Genomic DNA, 19156 nt, shown 5'->3' on the forward strand with positions numbered 1-19156 from the left:
CGAAGCAGGTGGTAGCAGAGGATCTTTACTTCCTGACAGAGTGTTGCTAACTACAAAATCTGAGGACTCCATCAACAAAGAACAATGTGTCATATGCCATCAACTGCGGCTGGAAAGAAGAGAGTTTGAGATGCTACAGAAATACGTCAAGATAAAGTTCACAAAAGATTGAAACTGATGGATGAAGAGGATCAAATATTTCATCATTGTAACAACAAGTGCTACAAGTCGTATACAATGGAAAAAAGCCTAGAAAAACATTCTAAAAAAAAAAAGCAGAAACTAGTGAATCACAACAAGAATCCGAGCCTTCTAAGAAAGCGACGGCAACCAAACTCAATGCCCATCCACTTAGAAGATCGATGGCTACCTCTTGTCCACCTCCAACATCTGATCAGAAAGCAGAGGATCTTCAATGTGTTATCTGTGGTTTAGTCAGAACAAGGGCCAAAGGGATTGATGAAAGAACAAAGTACAAAGTATCTTTTTATCTAGTGCTAGTTTCTTCCAAGATGAAGTTTTCAGCTGAGTAGCTGATCTAAACAGCGAGGTGAATGTATTTGCAGCGGATTTGTATGCCCACCCGAACTGCATGCGTGCATACATTCTAAAATATGAATGTACAAGGAGCTCCCAACAGCAACGTAACCCCCGGCCTTTAGTTAAGTTTGCTCTCTTGAAAAAACAAAAGAAGATTTATAGTCACTCTTGAGTGCTGGCTCCGGGTTCATACTCAGTGACATCAGAAAAATAATGGTCAACATTGATGAAACTGTATTGCTCCATAATAATGAAATTAAGATTTTTCTGGTGAGAATGTGCAATGACAGAATTTGTTTTTGTCAGTCTAACAAAAAGAATGAGCCACTTATGGTGTTCTCAGCTGATTTGACTGCTGAAGATCTTGCTGCCAAAATAAGATCACAAGATGCATTAAAATCAGCAGGAATCATTTTAAGAAACGTCCTCAAGAATTTAGATTTTGGACTTAATGACAAATATTTTGATACCCCAGAGCGCCGCAAATCATGGGAGTCAACAAGAATGCCCGATGTTGTCTTAACATTTTTTACATCATTGTTTAATATCAGCAGAGCAAAACTGATACAAACTCAAGTTTTTGAGTTCACAACAGAAGCTGACAACATTGATGATGACTTTGAAGAAATAAGCTAAGAAGTGGAAGACATTCCTGTGAACCGACAGACCTATGCCGTGCAAATGTACTGTCTTTTTCAAATTGTGTTTTATGAATTACATCACAGAAAAAAGAAAACTCTGCTACACATGATGACTGCCCCCGCAATCTATGAAAAGTGCAAAAGTAGAGAGCTAATCACTTCAATGAAAAGGATTGGTGTATCAATAAGTTATAATGACATATCACAGAGCAGGAACTTGTTAGCAGCTCATACTGTAATATCTTGTGAATCTGACTGCACACCACTTCCAATCTACTTTACCAGTAAAGGATTTACAATTGCTGCTCTTGATAATTTTGATTTTGAAGACAGCTCTTCTTTGTCTGGAACATCCAGTACATATGATGTTGCCATGATGCTTTTTCAAGATTGGACCAATATAGTATCTGCTGGAAAACAAGCTGTGTCAGCTGTAGGTATAAACAAACAAAGCTGCAAACTTATAACCCAATTGCCTTGCCAATGTGTGCAAAATTACAACAAGCCATCAACACGTCCCAGTCTACCAGAACATTTCAAAGTGGCTGAGGACATGGATCTTCTTCTACGTGATGCCGTGGTCCGCATAGCTGATTTAACTGAATTTATCATATTGCTTATTTGGTGCGGACTGAAGAATGTAGAAAAGCCAGTTCCTCTGTGGGCTGGAATTCATGCTCTGTTCTCCCAGAATACCGTCCCTCTGAAGAAGGTTGGGTTTTTACCAGGAATACCATCTCCAGTCACAAACTATGCAACCGTATACACAGTTAAAAAAAATTCCAAAATGTGCGTGCTCAGCTTTAAGACCAGTCTATCCTACCAATTTTCTGCAATGAAAGTGTTTTCTGTATTGTAGCTAACATTTTGTATGAGCAATCTAGTAGAATTTGATGATCTTTATCCAATGATGGTCTTTTTGCACATGACAAAAGTTGAGTTGCAGTTTGTATGAAGTTATCTCAAGCTTTCAGGAAGAGCCTCAAGACCTGGCTCTTCTAATGACACAAAGCTGCACAAAACCCCCCTCTTCCCCCAGCGCCTTGAGACCCTCGCGGGTGAGTAGTGCGCTTCACAATTCACTGCTTGATTGATTGATTGATGAGGCATAGATGATGCACTTATTGAGGCTGAAATCTTTGGGAGCAAAACAGCCCAGTCAGCATTGAGCGGAACTCATTATATTTGCTCTTTACAAGGTATGCTCATCATATCTGAGGCTATAGAAACATTGCATTGGAATGCTTTCTAGAACAAGAATGACAAATTAGGTTTTATCTCAGAAGTGAACAAGGCACAGGGTGCACTTCATTCCAAAACATTATAGAAAGCCAGGCAATGTTCAATACACTCAGCTCAAAATCAAAGAATGTGAAGAAAAATCAGAACTTTACAAGTACTGGGGAAATGTTTTACACAGGATAGCTCTAGTGAAAAATTGGTACATGCTGATCGGGAAGATGATTGGGAGCTGCACGTGAGGACTGCGGAGTCACTTATTACTGTGTTTCGCGGATTTGATTGCATGAACTACCGAGATATGGGTCCTGTTATTTGAAAAGAGTGAAGAAGCTAGAGGTGGAAAAAACATACCTCTACAGAAAAGGTATCCAAATACATTTTGTGGTCAAAGACAGAGAGGGAAGGTTCAATGTTGTGGCTCCAGATATGAAACTTGAACAGACGGTCCATAGATCACAGAAAAGAGCCAAGGGAATTGTTGATAAGACACGCAAAAGTGATTATGCTGTTCAAGGGCAGCTAGTTTATCATGAAGACCTTTCTATTTGCAATGTTTTCATAGAGATGACAAATTAAAAATTAATGGACCATTGAGAAACTGTTCCTCACCACGAACTTGTGGGAAAGAGAGGGGAATGTTTTAATAAACTTGTTGACAGCGTTCTTCATTTCATACAGCAGCAAGGAAACCCCTTTGAAATGGCTGAGCCTGTGCGACTACACAACTTTGTGACCAAACAATATGTGGATAACAATATAAAGTCAGGTCCACTAGATGTCCTGGAACATTTATTAAAACTATACGCAGAACTGAAGCAGGAGAGATTTGTATTGAAAAAAGAAAGCTGTGTGACATAATCACTAAAGCTAACTTCCACAGTTTAATTACCATAGTAAGAGTTTCGTCAAACCAGCTACTAAAAAAACAGGTTACAAAAAAACAACCTTCGCAAGCACATAGAGGGAAGGAAGTAGCAAAAGAAAGGGGTGAATTTATCAAGACATTCTGTCGCATGATCTTCTTCCAACAAACTCATTATTTGATGGAGATGCTGCGACCAAACCAGTAAAGCACAAACCTGTACACAAGCTCAGAAAAAAAAACTTTTCGCCTGAAGACTTTCAATTAGAAAAGGTGTCCTCATTGAAAACTGCTCTTGTTGTGGACAATATGTCACAATTGCGAATGGTCAAGATTTCATCCATGCAAAACATCGGAGAGGTCGTTCAGACTGTTCTACAGATATCAGAGTCAGTGTGCACCTTGCATGAACTGCACATTGTCTTTGACAGTTATCTTGAACTATCCCAGCATATTCAATTAGTGGATGCTACTGTGCAGATTGAGTACACAGAAGAGACGATCGAGTAGTATACTCCAGAGATAGCAGATTGAGTCCTGAGGAGAGTAAGATTATGAGGAAAAAAGGTCAGGGAAATAAATTATTATACATGTAAAACACAATGATAGCACTTAATTTACCAATGTCATCATGTTTGTATAAAGGCGCATAAAGTAAAAAGAACATGATTACTCATAATAATTTGTGGTAATATACTGGTTTTGTGGCGACCAAGATGCATATAGAAATAAAGCCAACAGGTTCACCAGGTCGGCGCATCGGGCCAAAAGGAACGGTGTATGGGTTACTTTTCTGTCTTATCCCTTCTCTCTTGCCTTATTACTTTTGCAGATTTTAGACCCTAGCATTCAGAAGCTGTCTTAGCTTGGTAAGTTATGTTGTAGCAACTTCTTATCTGTTATTATTATGCCCAAGATTCACAACAAAACCAGTGCATTACCTCAAAATATCATGAGTGATTATGTTCCTTTTGTCTCAATGCACTGATCTGACAAACCTGTTATCTTTATTTCTATATGCATATTGTTCGCCACAAAACCAGTGTATTACCACAAAATATCATGAGTGATTATGTTCCTTTTGGCTCGATGCGCCGACCTGGTGAACCTGTTGGCTTTATTTCTATATGCATATTGTTCGCCACAAAACAAGTGTATTACCACAAAATATCATGAGTGATTATGTTCCTTTTGGCTCGAGCACCAACCTGGTGAACCTGTTGGCTTTTTTATGAGTGATTATGTTACTTCCACACCTTACCCGCACGTCACCACATTCTACCTGGGCTTCTGCTTGACTATCAAACTCCTTCCCGGTGCATGAAAAGTTTTTTATTTAAATGACATAGTTCACATGCCGCGTTTCGTCCACTGACCTGCAGCCTTGTTTACACACACACACACACACACACACACACACACACACACACACACACACACACACACACACACACACACACACACACACACACACACACACACACACACACACACACACACACACACACACACACACACACGCACACACGCACACACGCACACACGCACACACGCACACACGCACACACACACACATATATATATATATCGCCTTGTCTCCGTAAACAGTCGTCGTTTTCGCTGTCAAAAACCAGAGTGCAGACCACAGGAATCGTGTTACCATCCAAGATTTAATCAGCCACGGCAAACACAGTCGGCATGACGCGTTTCGATCCCAGAAGGACCTTGATCACATGACGCGCCCATACATCTCACGGTACCTTAAATTGCATTTTTTTACTTTTAACTTAAAGTGACATGCACGCAAAAATTCAGTTGGGTTATAGACACAGATGAAACCTTAAAATGTTAACCGGTTTCACATTATTACTACATAAATGTGCAAAATAGCCAATGTTAAAAATTGTTTTACAATGCTAAATTACATATAAAACCAATTGATATAAATACATTGATGTAAAGTATATAGATGTTGTCTCCTAGCGATCAGACATGATTAAAAAACAACCTCATTTCAATAAATAAGATTAAAATTAACCAATAAATATCGCTGATTTATTAAAAGGAAACCTTATACTGACATTTGTCAGATGCAACGACCTGGTGAACCTGTTGGCTTTATTTCTATATGCATATTGTTCGCCACAAAACAAGTGTATTACCACAAAATATCATGAGTGATTATGTTCCTTTTGGCTCGAGCACCAACCTGGTGAACCTGTTGGCTTTATTTCTATATGCATATTGTTTGCCACAAAACCAGTGTATTATCACAAATATCATGAGTGATCATGTTCTTTTTACTTTATTCGCCTTTATTATTTTGCCCAAGGTTTGCAGCAAAACCAGTGCATTACCTCAAAATATTATGAGTGATTATGTTACTTCCACACCTTACCCGCACGTCACCACATTCTACCTGGGCTTCTGCTTGACTATCAAACTCCTTCCCGGTTCATGAAAAGTTTTTTATTTAAATGACATAGTTCACATGCCGCGTTTCGTCCACTGACCTGCAGCCTTGTTTACACACACACACACATATATATATATATATATATATGTATATGTAGGAGGTTGGGCTAGTGCGATGCTCCAATCAGAGAGGAGCGAATAAGACCGCAGTTAATGAACCTCCAGGTGTAACATCAGCAAAGTGAAGCGGGCACTGAAGAAAGCCGCAAGGCTGAAACGCGTCTGCCCATGCGTTTCGCTTTTCCAGCATTATGGGAGCCCCCATTGCAATAAATTCACCTTTGGCCACCGAGCATGTGTCGGACCCGTTCCTTTGGAGTGGGGCTGGTTCTGATATATATGTATATATACACACAATGTATGGATATGAATATGCTACTTGGATTTTCCATGCTCATCTTTCCTAATCAGCCTTGAAAAAGCCCTTGGCCCCCTGGCTTTTTGGGAGAAACACGTGTCGGCTGTTCTTGTGTTCACTTGAATAAAGAAGAAAATATTAAAACACAGTATCCTACTTCATGTATCCACAATGTCATACCAGAATTTGGGATTTCCTTACCCTTGGACTTCATGTATTTACCATTGGCACAAACCTATCACATTTTCGGAATACTTATCTTGAGCTATCTGCCAAAGAATGTGCGAGAATCAGAAAAATGTCTACAAGTCGAACAATGGACCTTGCATGCATCCAAAATTCAACACCTATACCTGTGCAACTTGATAATTTCTATCATTAACATCTAACAAGGTGAACTTGGAAATGTTAACTCGCCAAAACATTGCTGATGCTTCAATGAGCACGGAATTATTGCAAGTGGATTGTCAATGAGGAGTTGGTGTCTGCAGAGATATATTCAAAAGGTACAGGCCATATTGTTAAAAAACATAACAGCAAATTGGAGGAAGCTGACCTTTGTGTTGTGTCACATGTTGAGGGAGCTGTGCGAAATGGTTCCAATCGAGTCATTATACTGTCAAATGACACAGATGTTAATATTGTGCTACTTAGATTTGTTGCAATATTCAGGAGTCAAGGAATGTCAGAGTCATGGATACTTTTTGGAACAGGTGAGAAAAGACACTTAATCATGCTTCATATTCTGTACAAAAAGCTTGACCCAGAAATGCTGAGTGTTCTTATCAAGGCACGTATTCTTACGGGTGATGACACTATAAGCAAATTTGGAACAAAGCTTGGAGCTTTAACTGCTGAACCTGTGAAGTTTCTAAAAGGATTTGCTGAGACAGAAGAAGAATGTGACTTTAAAGACGTAGAAAAATACCTTGTGGATGTGTGGAAAACGAGTTCTGACTGTCACATATTTGGCAATCTTTGGTACAGTGAGTTCAAGAGATCAGTCCCGCTAAGTGACCTTCCACCGATGTCATATACTGTGCATGGGCACATTAAAAGAGCGTTCTAATTGAACAGAAGATGTGTAAATGTTTTGGACCATGCATTTGTAGAGAAAAATCCATGTGAATTTGGTTGAGAAGATATTGATGTGGCGGTAAAACCTACTAAAATTCTTAAGCCTCTACCCATAGAACTTAAACGTACACGTTCTTGCAAAACCTGTGCTACAAAAAGATGTCCCTGTCGATATACTCTTCTCAAATGTTCACCATTCTGCAAATCTACCACAAGCGATTGTCGAAACAAATAAAGTGAACTATGAAAATGTGTCTAAAGCAGGAGTGATAAACATTTTTTTTCATATTCAGATCAAAAACAATGTTTGGTGTATACATAAAAAGATTAAAAACCATTATTATTTGTTTTATCTCTATATATGTCTCTTCTTCTTCTGTTATAGCTGCCATTTTGGAAAATGGCAGAAGGGTTTCTCTGAGGAGTTATTTTCTGTCTCTGTAAGACTTCTTGACCCCCAAAGCCTATATTTTGACACCAAAAAGAGGTATATAGGTCTCACAGTTTCTAAAATATTACATCATCACTGCAACACATCTGCCATTTAAAAAAATCTCGTCCAGAAAAATTCAGCCCGGATCAACAATGTTCTACCCAAGCTAAATTACTTCTCTAATAATCCAAAAACACAAATCAAAAATGAAAATCTCTGGACAACAATTTTTTTACGGAGGTATATCAGGGGGATTCTTAACTTTGTTTGGCTACGAGGTCTCATAGATTTCCAACCAAGTTAGCCTGCAGATTGTTATACCAGACCAAAAGGTCACCTTCAATGATTAAGATCTCTGTTTTATTGCACATCAGTGGTAGGAAAGCGTAGGCCAACCAGCCGTTCACAGCGGGGAGACAGTCCCTGAGAGTGAGCGATATATAGGCAGGTGACTTGTAGAACTGTAAAAGAAGCTGCTTGTCATCTAAGTCTGGAACCCAAATTTCCTAATCAGTTACCCAAGGATCTTACATAACTATTGAACAAGCAAGTGATAAAGACAAGCCCTTGGGATTACCACAGCTGACAGATCTGTCTTTAGAGTAAGCATTGGGAAGGGACGCTACCTCCGAGTGCTATATAGAGAGGACTTGTCAGAATTTCATTTTTCAGGTGGACCCACCCTCTGCATGTCCTTCCAGACCTCTTGTAATTTCACCCAATTTGAAAATTAAACCAGGAAGTTCCCCCACCTCCTTGGCTGTCTTGCCTGCTGTAAATTTGACTTCAGTGGCCTGGCTTGACTTTTGGTGATAGTCTGCCCTGTTTGGCTTAGCACTTTGTAAGACTACATCTCTCAATGAATCCACCATGCATGAATCAGTAGATTCTCCATTAGCGACCTCTAATTCTGGTCCCACAGGTCCCACACCACCTTGTAAAATTACAAATGTGCAGTCCTCAGTCACTCTCTGTGTGCAGCGCTCCCATTATCGGGCCCTCTACAGTGTAGCGAGGGACCCATTGGTTGCAAGGCTGCTCTTGTGCACCAGCACCAGCAGTCAGTGCTGCACCACAACTGTGGGCTCTTATCACTGCCCAGTCTAATCCCTCACAGCGCATCCACAACTGAGCATCCAGACCAAGCAATTAGCAGTGCTTCTTTAATGAGGCTCAGCCCCCAGGAGTTGCACATGTGCCATTTTCATCCTGTCATTGGGCTACATGGCAGACTGCGCTGACCCAGCAGGACTTGTTGCAACTCCTACAACCTCAGCAGGGCCCTTGTCTTGTGCCCTGCCGGCAGATCGTGGGCAGCTCGGCTGCTCCCCGCTATCTCTAGGCCCAGGGCCCAGGGCCGAACTAGCTGTAGCAGGCATCGGGCGTTTGCCAGGGAGGCTGGATGGATGGGGGCTAGTTTTGAAGTGATGGGGCTGGTTTTCATGCAAAATTGGCCTCCAGTAACAAGAGCAGCAGTGCTGGGGGCCGGATTTGTTAAGAAGTAAAGCTTCACGTTTGAATCTGCAACAAATATTTTCACAGTTTAGATCCCACTTTTTTAACCAACCCCTCTCACTCATCAGAGCTTTCTTCACTCTTCTCTTTTCAGAAGAGCCTTAAAGCGGTTTCCCGCGGGCCAATGTTCCCCATCTTCAGAATGTGTGCTGTAGCGCTTAGAGGCGCTGCCAGTGTCATGCCATACTATAACACCAGTGCCACTTTAAAGGTATGCCTTTAGGGAGATGTTCATGTAGGACCTCTTGCTATACATTACTCCTACCTGCCTCCACTGTTATTACCATTCAGCGGTTTGACATTGTGCCTGACAAGATGGCGACTTCAAAACACTAGCGATGAAATGTGCTTATCTGCTCCTTTTCAGATTCCTTTCCGAGTCTTAAAAGGGCACTGTGGGGCTGTGAACTCCTGCCACTACTGCTTTGATGATACGAGAATTATCTCTGGCTCCTCTGACCGGACTGCAATCCTCTGGGTAAGTTACAACACTGAAAGCGCAGCTTGTTCCTTAACAGCGCACCCTACTATCGAAGCTTTCACAGAAATATAGTTTGGGGTATTGTTTCATACGAATTATCCACTGACTTTAATTCGTTTTCGACTATAATGATATTAAAATATTATATGTGGTTCATTCAGGATTTTTTTTACTCATTTTTAGCTCACTGGCTTCTAGTTGCGATGTAGCAGATGACGCATTCAACTTGCACCCTTAATCCCATACTGACGAGGCATTTTTACCCCGGGTGATAATTATTTTTGTTTTAATGTATGAAGGCTTGCATTTATACTTCAATACACTCTTTCATCCAGATATCTTTGTAGTACCCAGGAATTTTCATTATTGATCTGGTTCCTTAAAAATACAAAAATATGAAAGATATGTTCCATTCACCTGCATGCAGAGTTGAAAAAAAAGGTGTCTGTAAAAGGTTGCACAAAGTCTTTCAGTTTATAAATGCAATTTTGGTATTGTGCTTCCCAAGAGTAAATGTTGTTAAAATCAAGATCACAAATGTATTATTTATTACTAGGGCTCCCGGTTTTATGGTATTTTCTTTTACATTTCCGTCTGAATTTATCCATATTTATTTTTTGCTAATTCTTTCTGTATTTATCACTTTTATTTTAGTTTTTACAGTATAAATGAAGCTGGAATGGGTATTTTTCCACATTTAATTAACTTATAAATGCCCAAAGGGATTCAGCAGGATACAGTGCAATAGCGTTATCTAAAAACACTTGCATTGAAGAATAGCATAAATAACTGTAGATCTGCACTTAATTACATTTAATTTGGAAATCTATTGTCTTTTTTAATCTACCCTATCTCCCAGTCTGTACATCAAATGATCTGGCACTATTGATTGACAACGAAAAAATGTCAAATACAGGCCTATTTTCTGTATTTTAAAATAAATGCAGACAGGAAAATAGTTTTCTGTCTGTATTTATCTGTAAAAATCAGTAACAACATAAAACTGGGAGCCCTAATTATTACCTTTATGGCAGGTGGATACATTTAGTATAAGTCTGCACCTTACAGGAAGCGCACTATTAATTTATAATGTCCAAATAATATTTTATATTCCAGATGAAGCCAGTTGCCGTCTGTCTTAGAATGTCCTTACTCATGTTTAATCAAAAAGATCTTAAAAACATACTGAAAGCCTTGCTTCTACTTAATAGCTTCTGTTGTAACATGAATCTCTTTATTGGCCAAATTTAGGATAAAGGATGTTCTGCCTTTCCATTAAGATATCAATTATGACAACATAACGGTTCCATTCAGTGTACTAAGCTTGCAAGAATCCGAATCTGCTAATAAGAAAGGCTATGCATGAATGTTTCATTGGTAATAAACATTTAGGGTCCGATTTGGATGCAAGGTGGAGAGCCTCCGACCAGCAGTCGGAGGCTCTCCGCCTGACATCCTGAGGTTTCCCTCCAACTGCCGTATTTTGATTACGGCGGTCGGAGGGAAACCCGTGGGGAGATTTTGCTCCTGTTTCAACAGGCTCTGTAAGCCCTTAGGAACAGGAGCTGAATAATAATTCCTTCAATGACGGCGGAGCCAGGCTCGGGTACACCATCTGGATTACGATGTCGGTTTCCGAAAGCCAATCCATGTCTGCCTTTATGACAAGGATTGGCTGTCAGAAACAGACTTTGGGGGCCTCTAGCAGGGCCCCCTTCCTCCCTGGCCCTCCGCTATGGGGCCTGGGTGGCACCTATGGTGCCTCCCTTAACGTACCTGCACCATGTGGCAGGCACCGCATGGTGCCTGCCACATGGTGAAGAGATGTTTTTAAACCTCCATTTCTCAATGGAAGCTTGTGCTGCAGGCCATTCCCGCCCGCCGCACAAGCTTCTATTGGGTAATGGAGGTTTGTGACCACCCTATGGTCGGACCTAAGGTTGGGCGGTTCCTTTTCTGTAATGGTGTCGGGCGGACCGCCCAACATCGTAATAAGGCCCTTATTGTTTTCATTTATGTAGCTCAAACCAGACATATGTGGATAACAGCACATTACAGAGGCTACAAGATAACTTATAAGAGTACAAAGCACAGATTTGCATAGGACCCCCTCCCCAAGAAGCACTAAGGCCCAGAGACGCTGTTCTCCAGGGCATGATGTGCAGCGGCGGCTCCTCCACTAAGGCAGAAGAGCGTAGCTCCACAGCTTTTCAGCAGTGCAAAAAGGAAAAATAAAATAATGATAACTCAATGTTATCAATTTTATTTTTCCTTAGTGGCTCAGTTCTATGTGTGGGGCAGGGCAGTGATGGTCAGTCCAGAGCAGGGGAAGGAGTGGCGGGCACTCTCTAAGTGCGCATGACGGTTTGGCTGGCTGTCTTGGGCTGGCCAAACAGTCATGGACACTTAGCATGTCCTCCACCAGGCTGTATTCCACAGCCTGGGTGAGGAACATGCACAGGCTCCCACTCCCTGTCTGAGAGCCAAACCACAGTGCTCAGACCAATCACGATACTGATGTCATGCTGGTGACAGCAGCGTAGTGATTGGCTTAGGGGAGCGTGTGTGCTTCCTGCTTCCGAAACTCATCAGGAAGAGAAACGGAAGAGACACGACAGAGTGGAGACTGCGGTCATGAAGAGGTAAGTGTAATATCTTTTTTTTTACCTCAACCCACTCTGCAGCACACATAGAAAGAGGAAAACACATCCAAGGACCGTTTTTGTGCAGGAAGGTGCCCCTTCCTGTACAAAAACAATCCTGCCTACAACACAGGCACCCTTGCACCATGGTGCTAGGGTGCCTTCATTGATGCTAGGCTACCAAAACAGCGCCAGCGCAAGAAGAAAGGACAGGAATGCGCTGTATTGGATAAATATGGCACATTCCTGCCCTTTCCCTGTGACGCAGGGCATTGCAGCAAGGTAACTTGTCGCGCCATCCTGTGCCACTAAACCCGTAAATATGTTCCAAAGTCTTCCCACAGATCGCAAAGCTGTTCTTAAGATATTCAGCGACTAGGGGGCGTGGTTTGGACGCCGGAGAAGATGGCGGCTTAGTGCATTGCTCCTCCCGTGGCAGTGAAGCACGGAGCGATTTGGGGAGTCAAAATCAAGCCGTGACTGACGAAAATGCAAGATTTGGTGATCGGAGGTTAATGCCTGCCTCGGACAATTTTGAGACGCCTAGGCAGCTCTGACGGCGAGTTTTAGACAAGTGCCCTGGAGACCGATCCCGAGCGAGACATGCAGCCGTAGGACCCTGCTGGTCCCCTGGCGGACGCTGGCGCTGCCTTCTTGGAGGATCAGAGGGACTACACCGACGCCACACCAAAGAGTGAGTGGGACTGCGTGAGGGACTAGATAAGGTGGTGCATCCCCGACATGCTGGGTAACGCCGATATGCAAAATGGCGGCGATGGGAATCTATGAGGTCCCGGCCTGTTCGTCGGAGCGCGAGCCGGACTTAAATGAGAAGGGAGGTCAGCGCGGGATCACCACTGGAGCATATGAAGGATGAAACACTCTATGGCATATATTTATCACCCCCGACGTACTGGGTTGTGCCGGTAATCACCGATGTATGGAAGAAACAAAATGGCGGCTGCAAAGGGTTTCCGAGGCTCCTGTGTGTTCGTTGGAGTGCGAGGAAGGCTATATTAAGGAAGGAGGTCAGCGCGGGATTGCCAATGAAGCGCATGACGGGTGAAGTACTTTATGAGTAATGCTGCAAATGGTGCATAATATCCCAAGTAAGAGCTGGATTGGTACGTGGGGTTGCTCCTTCACAAAATGGCGGCAGGGACGGCGGTTAGCGGGCTCCTCTAGAGACACTGAAATCAGCAGTTGGACATTGGGCATTCACTTATTCAGCACATGGAGTGTGCATGGAGGGCATAATGAGTGCTATTGAAGGCAACAAGTACTGCACAATGTATTGCTGATAATGCAGGAGGCTCCCTAATGTGCATATGTGCCGGCTGTGCAGCTAATGTCGATCTGTGAGAGGCTGTCAATGAGGAATGGCACTGTGCAGGATTATGCTGAAACAAGATGAAATAGTAATGGTATTGCAGTGAGATGAGGATTAGGCGCATAATGTCCGCGTTTGCAGTGCAGGGGATCTGAGCAGTACATGGATCGCAGGAAAACTGAGGAGAGGGCGTGAGTGGCTCGGATTTGCTGAGCGGATGGGTAAATCACGGAGAATGGTGGCGCAAGAAGGTCTGAGCATGATGAATGCGTTGTGATTGGAGATCGGCGACACCGCTCCCCCTGCACGACATGCTGGCCACAAGTAGGGCACTGATGTATACTCTACAGTTTTGAGTCCCTAACCACACCGCTATCAGGGAGAGACCAGATAGAAGGATCCTTGCCGAGGTGAATATCTTCGGGCTTGGTAATTGAGTTAAGCAGCTTCTACGAGTGATCACAAGATGGGAGACAAAGAAACAAAGAACCTAAAAAGACTTAAAGCTGAACCCCCTAATCCGATCTCACCTATCAAAGGTAAAAAGGATGTGACCGGCACGATGGACATAATACTGAATAAACTAGAAGAGGTGAGGGAGATTGCGAAGTCCACAAAAGAAAAAATTGTAGCTATCCGTAAGGACATCCGAGACACTATTGCCAGACTTACGGAGTCAGAGTCAAGAATCAGTCGTCTAGAGGATTCAGAGACCAAAACCTGAAGCTCCCTGAAACACCTGCATATCTCCAAAGAACAGATGTCAAGGAAGCTGTCAGAATTGGAGGACAGAAATCGGAGAGGGAACCTACGTATCTTTGGAATACCGGAGGGGTCAGAAGAGACATACGGGTCCTGTGTCCCATTTCTGGAGGCATGGTTCTCGCAGGCAGCCAACCTTAACTTTCATCACCCACTGGAATTTGATAGAGCACATAGGGTTCCGGGCAGGATCATGCCGGGCCAAAAAGGCCCGCGACCTATTGTTTGTAAACCATTGCGTTACCAACATGTGGATCAAATACTATCATTTGTGCGCAAAAATAACCACGTACTATGGAAATCCAGTAAGGTGTACATATCACAGGACTACAGTAAAGAAACTGTCGATACGAGGAAAGCCTTTCTTGCTTTACGTCCAAAGTTGAAGTCGCTGGGCCACCAATTTGGTGTCGTGGGTCCGGCAAAGTTCTGTGTCTTTATCAAGGGTTCTCCGCAGGTCTTCACAGATCCGCTAAAGCTCAGGCAGTGTCTGGAAGGAGGCGAGGAGCTACATATGGATACATCATCGGTGGCCTCTACTTAGTCCTCTAAATAGGATCCCTCGTTTCCGTAGCAGATTATTATGCTATGTTGTTGTGTCATTTGTGGTCATACAATGTTGGGTCCTGATGTATTGCTGTACTGTTGCACTGTTGGGCTCTGTTCATGGAGTAGGGGGATACGCAAGTTTTATCTTATGTGCTCTTAGGTAGTTTGTGCCTTGTTCGAGTGCTAATTACTAGTCACTAATCGTTACTAATCACTAATCGTTAATTGATATGCACTAGTGGTCCCCAACCAGTCAAGAAGTGGGGAGGTGCACCTAATGCCTGCTTATAAGGGGATCTTGCATCGTATTGTATTGAGTCCTTTGGGATAGATGGGAGGCCTGCTCGGCTGTGCTTTCTTGTTAAGTTAAGTGAGGATGGGTAGTTACTGTAGAAAACCCCACTAGGGGATGGTCCAACTGCAGCTCTGTTTGTATCAGTTAGTTGTTACTTAAACAGGTACTATTGCTTAATGGGCGCACACGTTATGTGCTGTTTTATATGTTGGGTTAATTCCCGAATTGTCAACATGGATACGAATTGAGGCCATGGGAGGGACACTATTTTTTCCGTGTCACCATGTCTACTAGCTTATCTCGGGGTGGGGAGGTGGGGGAGGGTGGTTGGGAGGGAGAGGGGGAGGAGGGAGGATGGGAAAGGGAGATAGGGTGGGGTAAATGTTTGTGTAGGGGGTTATGGTCCCTAGTGGGGCTTTAATGTCAGAAAGAAGTCGGGTATACCATGAATGGGTTTAGGTTCTTGTTTATTTACAGAGAAGCGGAGAACCAAGCACTGATAGGATAGTCTCCGAACTATAACAAGGCAGAACGAAACAACGTAGGTCTTCCCCGAGGTTCCTCCCTGTAGGGTGTTTTCTTGCGTCTCCACGTGTCAGGGTTCTCAGTCTTCACAGGTGCTCGGGGTTGCAGGGAGAAAGAAAGAAAAAGAGAACAGGTCTGAGTCACTGCTATCAGGATCTCTTGTTGTGCTACCATCACCAAGGGATGTGTAGGAGGGGAAGTGTGGGGTTGGGGATGTTCTACACCTCTCACGTGGGTCACAGCCCTTCACAATCTCCCCACCGCCCCCACCCAAAAGGTCCCCGCAGAGCCACTTGCCTCGAGCCACGGCCCGTTCTCCGGACCGCGGCGCTGGGACCCGGGGTGGTTTCTCCTCCCTGCTGCCCACCGGGTTTGATAGCCGTAAAGATGGTGCTGACGCGATCTGCTTCGTCGTCCTTCCCCGCTGCTGTTTCTCCTCTCGCTTGTCGTCCCCCTCCTCCGCTCACCACCGCTCCGCCGGTCACCGCTGCTCCTCCGGTCACCGCTGCTCCTCCGGTCACCGCTGCTCCTCCGGTCACCGCTGCTCCTCCGGTCACCGCTGCTCCTCCGGTCACCGCTGCTCCTCCAGTCACCGCTGCTCCTCTGCTCGCCGCCGTTCCGCTCGATACTCCTGCTCCGCTCAATACTCCTTGCATCCCACACACCTCCTCGTCCTTCCTTGCCGTTTTTAAGCGTCCCGCTTCCTCTTCCGTGGCTGGCCCCTCCTCTAAGGGCGGTCTCGAGACTAGACCGTCTCCTGTTTCCGGTGCTACATGCCGCGGCACAGTCCCGCTCCACTTCCGGCCTGACTCGTATTCCGGCTCACAGATCTCCCCCTCTAGGAATGGACGTTGGGGCCATTCTGTGGAGGGATTCCGGGACAGGTAGTCGGCGCAGCCTTGCCGAGTGCCGGGGATATGGAATGTCTGGAAAGAGAAAGGTTGTAAGGACATGAACCATCTGAGTATACGCGGATTGGAATCCTTCTGTTTTGCAAGCCAGGTCAATGGGGCATGATCGGTGAGTATGGTGAAGCGACGCCCTAACAAGTAGTATTGTAGTGCTTCCACCGCCCACTTTATTGCTAAGCACTCTTTCTCTATTGTTGAGTAATGACACTCCCTAGGAAACAATTTCCTACTGATATAGAGGGTCGGCTTGAGATCCCCCCGTGAGTCCGGCTGCTGTAGCACAGCCCCCAGACTAACACCTGATGCATCTGTTTGCAGGACGCAGTGTTTGCTAAAATCCGGACAGTGTAACACAGGGGCTGTACATATGGCTTCTTTCAGAGCTTGATAGCTACGTTCGTGTGCCTCTGACCAGTTTTGTATTCGGGAGGGATGTGTCTTGGTTAGGAGATCCGTGAGGGGGCTTGCCAAGGTCGAGAAGTTAGGGACGAACCGTCTGTAGTACCCCAGGAACCCGAGGAAGGAGCGGACATCTCTTTTGGTTTTTGGTTGAGGCAGGGTTCTTATTGCTTCTGTTTTTGTGACCTGAGGTTTAATCAGTCCCCCTTTTATTGTATATCCGAGGTATTGGACTGTATCAGTCACCAGCAGTGATTTCTTTGGGTTTATTTTTAGCCCGGCGTCCTGAATGGCTGAAAACACTTCTGCTAGATGCCTTAGATGTTCTGTCCATGATGGGCTGAAGATGACTATATCGTCCGGATACGCTGCTGCGTAATCTGTGTGTGGTCTCAGTATGCGATCCATGAGACGTTGAAATGTCGCAGGTGCCCCGTGGAGGCCGAAAGGTAGTACCCGGAACTGATAGAGCCCCGATGGTGTTGAGAAGGCTGTCTTCTCTTTGGCCTGTGGTGTTAGGGGTATCTGCCAATAACCTTTGGTCAGGTCAAGGGTTGTCAAATATTTGGCGTTCCCTACTTTCTCTATTAATTCGTCTATACGAGGCATTGGGTAAGAATCGAACTTAGTGACGTTGTTCACTTGACGGAAGTCCGTACAGAACCGTAGACTCCCGTCAGGTTTTGGTACAAGTACTATCGGTGAACACCAGTTGCTTGTAGAGGGACCACGCACCCCATTCAGCGAGGACATCGCCGACTTCGTCAGCCCGCATGCCCTCCTCTCCGCTGACTACATCCTCCTGGGAGACCTCAACTTCCATCTGGAGAACAACAACGACCGCAACACCAGCACCCTGCTCGACAACCTCGCCAATCTTGGACTCAAGCAGCTGGTGTCCACCCCCACCCACCGCGCCGGACACACACTCGACGCAGTCTTCTCCTCCAGCACAGACATCAACTTCAGCCACGCCACAGAGCTTCAATGGACGGACCACAGCTGCATCCACTTCACCTTCAAGAGAACGACGACCCACCACCACCAGCAACAGGCCGCCCGCAGAAGCTGGAACAAGATCTCAGCAGACCAGCTCGCCACATCCCTGAGCCAGCACCCTCCTGCCAGCTCAGCGAACCCCAGCCAGGCCGCCGACAACCTCACGAAGTGGATCAGCAACTGCGCGGACGAGCTCGCCCCGCTGAGGACCCCGCCCAGCAGACCCGGCAGCAAGAAAGCCCCGTGGTTCACCGACGAACTCAAGAGCTCCAAGAAGAACTGCCGAGCCCTCGAGAAAGTCTGGAGAAGGGAACCTACACCGGACAACAGGACCACCCTCAAGCAGGCCACTCGGAAGCACCACCAGCTGATCCGCGCCGCCAAGAAAACTGCATTCAAGGACCGGCTGGACAACAACGCACACAACAGCAAGGAACTCTTCAACATCGTGAAAGAGCTATCCAACCCCAGCGCAGGAAACAACGACATCACCCCATCGCAAGACCTCTGCAACTCCCTCGCTTCATACTTCCACAACAAGATCGCGGACATACACAACAGCTTCAACAACCAACCAACGCACACCATGACCGAACAACCACCCCCCACCACCACCCTCCACGCCTGGACCCCGATCAGCAGCGAAGACACCATCCGCACGATGAACTCCATCCACTCCGGATCACCAACCGACCCCTGCCCTCACCACGTCTTCAACAAGGCCGACGCTGTCATCGCACCCCACCTGCGAGACATCATCAACACATCCTTCAACACCGCCACCTTCCCTGAGAGCTGGAAGCACGCCGAACTCAGCGCTCTACTCAAAAAACCAACAGCGGACCCCACCCAACTCAAGAACTACCGCCCCATCTCGCTCCTCCCGTTTCCAGCCAAAGTCATCGAGAAGACCATCAACAAGCAGATGGCCGCCTTCCTCGAGACGAATGGATCCCTCGACCCTTCACAGTCCGGCTTCCGAGCCAATCACAGCACCGAGACCGCCCTCATCGCCGCCACCGATGACATCCGAGCCCTGATGGACAACGGAGAAACAGCGGCCCTCATCCTCCTAGACCTCTCCGCGGCATTCGACACTGTCTGCCACCGCACCCTAGTA

At 45.2% G+C, this 19156-nt stretch overlaps 1 protein-coding gene across 2 annotated transcripts in view; it reads left to right on the top strand.

The window, feature by feature from the left end:
• Positions 1-19156, top strand: part of WDR88 (WD repeat domain 88) — a 346429-nt gene that overhangs the window by 18596 nt on the left and 308677 nt on the right. For both annotated transcript variants that reach the window (XM_085640073.1, XM_085640072.1), the window contains exon 2: positions 9511-9621. In XM_085640073.1, coding sequence (XP_085496199.1) covers positions 9511-9621 — 111 coding nt within the window. The remainder of the gene's footprint in view (positions 1-9510; positions 9622-19156) is intronic.

Source organism: Triturus cristatus, chromosome 12 (assembly GCF_964204655.1).
Source record: "Triturus cristatus chromosome 12, aTriCri1.1, whole genome shotgun sequence".
NCBI classification, from domain to species: domain Eukaryota; kingdom Metazoa; phylum Chordata; class Amphibia; order Caudata; family Salamandridae; genus Triturus; species Triturus cristatus.